The sequence below is a fragment of the Danio aesculapii genome, chromosome 10 (genome assembly GCF_903798145.1).
Source record: "Danio aesculapii chromosome 10, fDanAes4.1, whole genome shotgun sequence".
In the NCBI taxonomy this organism is placed as follows: domain Eukaryota; kingdom Metazoa; phylum Chordata; class Actinopteri; order Cypriniformes; family Danionidae; genus Danio; species Danio aesculapii.
In genome coordinates this window covers 1,553,524-1,559,769 of record NC_079444.1, presented here as the reverse complement: position 1 = coordinate 1,559,769, position 6,246 = coordinate 1,553,524, and the positions used below count along the sequence as shown (strand labels likewise).

Here is a 6,246-nt window from a genome sequence, read left to right as displayed (position 1 = left end):
ATATATATATATATATATATATATATATATAAGTAGACTATGTTTATTAATCTGTAATTGCCTATTTTCGATTAAATTGTTTCCATTTTTGCCCTCATTCCCCATTTTTTTTGTTTCGTTTAATTTTCGCGGTCCAATTTCCAAAATAAATCAGGTATATAACGGGGCAGGCAATGAAGCAAAGGCCATGGTTGTCTCTGTGCACGGATTTGCGTTCTCGTGGTGACCCGTCAGTCTTGCAGGTTACCTTGAAAGAACAAACTTGAACTGCGACGCGAGACAGAGCGCATATGAGAAATGAAATGCTGCGAGCTTCCTGTTGATCACATGACCTTCACACGAAATCAATTTCAACTTTAATAAAATTGTGATTTATTTTCTTTTTAGTGGAAATGTTCAAATATTTAAGTCCTAAAGCACTGTCGATGAAGGTAATTTGTAAAATGCAAATTAAAGCGATTTCAGCAAGGAAACGGCTTGCACCACCAGCGGGTTGTCGGGGCCCCCTAGTGGCGGCGGGGCCCTAAGCAGCCGCTTAGTTCGCTTATAGGGAGAGCCGGCTATGGTTACAGATCTTGAACATTTTTCAAAATATCTGCTTTTGTGTTCAACAAACTCTTAACAGGTTTGGAACAAGATCAAGATGAGTAAATGATGACAGAATTTACATTTTTGGGTGAACTACCCCTTTAACTTCATAATGTTTGGGATTAATAGAAAAATATAATTAAAACCTCTTTTTGTAATCAATAATTATAATATTTTTCTTAAGTATATATCATCCGTTTTGCTATGCCTGCTTAGTTTCAATTTTAATCGCAATTTCTAATCATTGTCAGGTGCAATTGCTGTTAATTTTAATTCATTTAAATGGGCGTGCATAAGAGTCGTGCATCGGACTGCTCTCTCTCTCTCTGTGTGTAAGTGTGTGCGGTGTGTGTGTGTGTGTATTGTAGACTGTATTTAGATGTTTTCGGCAGCAGGATGGCGTGAAAGAGCCACTGCGCGCAGAACACACACACACACACACACACACACACACACACACACACACACACACACACACGTACGCACGCGCGCGCTCACAAAGGCGAGCGCTGAGGAGAGTCAGTCAGTCTCATTCCAGCATCAGTCGCGCATCATGGATCTGCGGGGCTCACACACTATTGGAATGATTTTACCGCTGTATCTCATCTTTCCCTTCATCACAGGCTCCATCAGTAAAGGTGAGTAACCCATTATTAACATGACTTACAGTAATCTGAGGGTAAAAACGAGACTTTTCCAGCTGGATTTGTGTGCGCGCGAGATCCCGCCGCTGACTGGAATAACGGCTGCAGGAGTTGAGGAGGAACTTTGCGTTCTGCCAGTCTGCAGTTAAACGACGAATTAATCAACAAATGGTGTTGTTTTGATATTAATATATGTATTTTTTCATATATTAGGCTACAATTAGATGAGATATTGATAAAACAGGGCAATTGATTCATTAACGCAACAGATTAAGTGGCGTTTGGCGCATTGATCTGCGATGTGGAAGATGTATTGTATGATTTTATTTCAATTAGTGTGAAAACAAGCAGTTCTGTCATTATATAAAGTCTCTAAGCCTACTGTTATAGACATACAACTCAGTGTTTAATTAGCCCACTGGATATACCTGACTGGTTTGAGTAGGATATATGAAACGTCGTGTTTTAATAAGCTTTCATGTCAGAGTGTGTATCATTATCTTCATAGCTATGTCTATTATACGTGATAATATAAATATTTATTATCGGTATTGTCTATTATTGTAAACCAATTAATAGCCAGCTTAAACGTTAACACCATGTAACTTTAACATAATAATTATCTATTTTATATTTGAGGTGTTTTATTAAAAGTATCGTGCTATCTGATTTGATCACCGGACGCCACTCAACTCGTTTGTGCCCATTATAATCAACAGAGATGTTAACGCGCTTGATTCGACGCGACGCAATCGACGCTCCTTCAGTTGACGCACGACGCGTATCAGATCTACTCTCTACTGCATTTCTGCTTATGACTGCTTATTTTTGGTCAGGTTGATCGAGTTTTGGGTATAGGGGTACTGGTTTAAGTTGGTCAGGATGTAGGCTAGTTGCTTGCAAACTAGCTAAACAACTTACCTCCCAGAAGGTACAAAACCTGTCAATGGGGTGGTACCCTTTTAAAGCGTACAGTTTTGTACTTTAAATGTGCACATTGGTTGCTACCTTAAAAGTACAATTGTGCACCATTAGGGAACACTTGATTGTACTATGAGGTAGGATACATGTTTTAGGTATTTATTTGTACCTTTGAGGTACATATGTCCCCCTGTAAGGTAGAAAAGTGTATCTTTTGAAAAGGTACCACCCCAGTGACAGGTTTGTACCTTCATTTCTGACAGTGTCGGTCATGCTTTAACCTGAAAATCATATTTAGAAGTGTCGGTTCGGTTTATTAGGGAACATTTTTTTCTGTTCCTAGACTTGACAGCACTATTACGCTTGACAAACATCTTTAGGTTTGCAAATTCTTCCTATTTTGATATGAAACAACTTAGTATTTTATCAATTGCAGACTTTTGAGTCTTTTTTAGTGTGTCAATAATTATGTTTTAATTACTTAGAACACCACAAAACTGCTTGCCCCCATATCCATGTACAAAAGGATGGCGCATATTTTGAGGTCAAAATGTTTATACCATTCAAAATACAAACAATATACAGAAAATAAATAAAAAGAATATATTCTATTATTCTTTTATTATTATTATTTTATTATTGTAATTTATTGTAATATATTCTATTATATATTCTTTTATGCTATACACTTTTTAAAGTGCTATACACTTTTTATACACATATAAACTTTTTTCATGCCAATTTGCACATAACAGCTGCACACATAACGTTGTATATAGTAATATACCTGTACATACACTTGTTAATTTGTATATTTGCATTCACTTCTAACCTCTATATTTTAAATATATTTATTATCTGTTTTTTGTCCTGTCTCTGTAATTCTGTTGCACTGTACGAAAACAAATTCCTCAGATGTGTGAACATACCTGGCAACAAAGCTCTTTCTGATTCTGATACTGATTATATATTCTATATATTATCATTTAGCAAGCTGAAAGAATGGCCCAGCCAATCACCTGACTCGAATCCAGTAGAAAATGCAAATTAAAGATCACTTCGGATAGACAAGACCCACAGAACCATCAAGATTTTGACACTCTGTTGAAGTCTGTGAAAATATCACACCTGAGCAATGTATGACTTCACTCTTCACACGAGAGGCGTCTTTAAACTGCCATCACCAAAATAAAGTAAACTTAGTCAAAAATGCAAAACTTCAGGTAAGGTTTTTTGAAAAGTATTCAACACGTCATATTTTTTTACAGGGTATAATATTTCTAAAGGAGCTGTTGACATGGGATTGAACCAGATTTAGGTAAAAAACCCAAACAGTACAACAAACAAATATGAAAACAATTTGTTATGTTTAATAACAATGGAATGACACCAGGGGAATGTACTGAACTACTGAAATGTATTTAATACTTTGTATAAAAGGCTTTTTTGGAGATGGATTACAGTAATTACCTCACTGTAAAAACAATCTTTCTGCCTAAAGCTTTTTAGTTTTCTAGTCATTTCGATTCACATCAGTCAAACAGACTAAAAATATTAAGTTAAACTTTGTATAACTAAAAATATATTGATTAATAACTGATTAAAATTAAAGTAGCATAAAACTTTTTTTTTAAATGCACATTTGTAGTTAAAAAAAGAAATATAAATGGATTAATCTAGTTAATTTAGTGAGTATATCATGATTATCAACATGTGATTAGATACCTTTCAGCAGACATTATGTAAAATTCATGAAAATTGTCACTGCTGGTTCTGTCTCGTGTTATCAGATATTTAAATATCTGTAAATTTGCAGTTTTCCATATTTTGTGATTCATGTTTTTTTATTTTCCCCCATTTATGTATGCTTTTGGATTGTATTATGACCCCTTGATCTTTTTTACAACAACTTTTAACCTTGAAAGGTTGGGAAAAGTGACTTTTATTGACAATTGTAATAGTTTAAAGTGATATATTGTCTGTGTTGGTGTTGTAGTATATTACGCTACAAAAAACTTCAGTACGTTTTCTGTCATTTTACAATCTTATTTCTCTATATATTATTTCTTATACATTATAATATCTCAAACTACTAAAATATCAATACAAATCACTTTGTTAAACTGCAGAGTTGAAGTTTCAACATCAAAAGTTAATAGAGCAACATCCTATAATGCAATTCACAACTGTAAATAAATGTAAACACAAAACACGGAAGCTGTTACTTTTTGCAGCGTTTATATGCAAAAAAAATTGCTCTCAATAAAATAATTGTTATACTAGTGAAGTGTGCTCAAATAGAGATGTTTTTATAATATTTCACCTTTATTGCATATTGGACAGTAGAGAGTATTGACAGGAAACCATGGGGAGGAGAGAGAAGTGAAGGATTGGCATAGGACTGCGAGGCAGGAATTGAACTCGGGTCGCCGTGAGCACCGGAGTGCATGCGTCGATGCACTAACCACTACACCACTGTCGCAGACGGAGAGATGTTTTATTTGAACTGTTTCATTGCTAAAGTATAGCCCTGGTCTTGCAGCTGATTTGAAGGTCATTGCTTGTTTGATGTTTATTATACAGGTATTTGTAGTATGTGTGTGTGTGTGTGTGTGTGTGTGTGTGGCTTCTAAGATCAAGAGCTTTTATTACTGTACATGGTGCACTTGTATCTGATTTTATTCAAGTGTTTTTTTTTCTGACTTAAAAGAGAAGTGACCTGTTTGCTTTTATTTGAGGCCAGATTTATATAAACCACAGTCGACCCTTTTCACATTTCTGAGTATCTCAGAAGCAGAAGTGCTATAGTTGGGTACATTTCTAAGTTAGGGTTTGGAAATTATACGTTTTTCCCTCATTTTTATCCAACAGCACAATAAAATAAATCAAAATAGCGTCTTTCTGGAAATGAAAAGAAGGGAGAAAGATGCTGTTTTGTTGAAACTTAACCAGTATAATGACATTTAAAATGATAAAAGTACATAAATGTGGTGTTAGTGAGGCCAGCAGGGGGTGCTCAACCTGCAGTCTGTGTGAGTCCTAATGCCCCAGTAAAGTGAAGGGGACACTATACTGTCAGTGAGCACCATCTTTCGGATGAGACGTTAAACCGAGGTCCTGACTCTCTGTCATTAAATATCCCATCGCACTTCTCAGGGTCTATTTTAGCAATCTAAGTCTAAAGTGCATGGCGCAAAAGCATTAAGGACGTGTCTGAATCTACTTTTTCTATTTCAAGGATGGAAAAATACGCTCTGCGCCTCGGTGCATGGTCTAACAGGGTTGTGCTGATTCTCTTCATGAGATCTTGGTGTGTTTTGAGTATAACGTGCATTAAACCAATCAGAGTCTCATCTCTCATTTCCTTGAAGAGTCAGTTGCGTTGCGCCATGGTGCATTTGCTATTTCCATGGCGGACTTTGTAAGTGGATAAACTGAACGCTTCACTAGTGAGAAAACAGGTAAACAGAGCATCTGTAATGCGAGGATAAAGAACGAGCCTCCTCCATTCTGCCTCTTTACTTTCTCTTGACTTTACTCCACCAAAGTAAAGAGTAAAAGTAAGGAAACGGTGGACGTTTGTTAAGTGCAAAGATTTGTCATTCATTAATTTTCTTTTCGGCTAACTCCCTTTATTAATCTGGGGTCGCCACAGCAGAATGAACCGCCAACTTATCCAGCATATGTTTTACACAGAGGATGCCCTTCCAGCTGCAACCCATCACTGGGAAACATCCACACACTCATTCACACACATACACTACGGACAATTTAGCTTACCCCATTCAACTGTACCACATGTCTTTGGATTTGTGGGGCAAACCGGAGCACCCTAAGGGAAACCCACACCAACAAGTGACACCAACTAAATGGCTTGGTCTATTTCAGTCAAAATAGCAACGTGCCAACAAAGCGCCTTAACACACCTCCTTTTTAGACAGGAACAGCCATGAGTCCACAAAGTGGCACAAATGGATTTGCTATTAAGACAACGTAGCGCTAAACATGAAAATTAGGGTTCTGCTGGTCTGAAAAGAGCAACAAATCACACCAAACACATCTTTCACCTTAATGCACCGGGTGTATGATAGGG

General features: G+C 36.6%; 1 protein-coding gene across 1 annotated transcript in view; it reads left to right on the top strand.

The window, feature by feature from the left end:
* Nucleotides 1–1,132: 1,132 nt before the first annotated feature.
* Nucleotides 1,133–6,246, top strand: part of cntnap3 (contactin associated protein family member 3) — a 251,788-nt gene continuing 246,674 nt past the window's right edge. Inside the window, exon 1 of the mRNA XM_056466569.1 lies at nt 1,133–1,226. Coding sequence (XP_056322544.1) covers nt 1,142–1,226 — 85 coding nt within the window. The 5' untranslated portion in view covers nt 1,133–1,141. The remainder of the gene's footprint in view (nt 1,227–6,246) is intronic.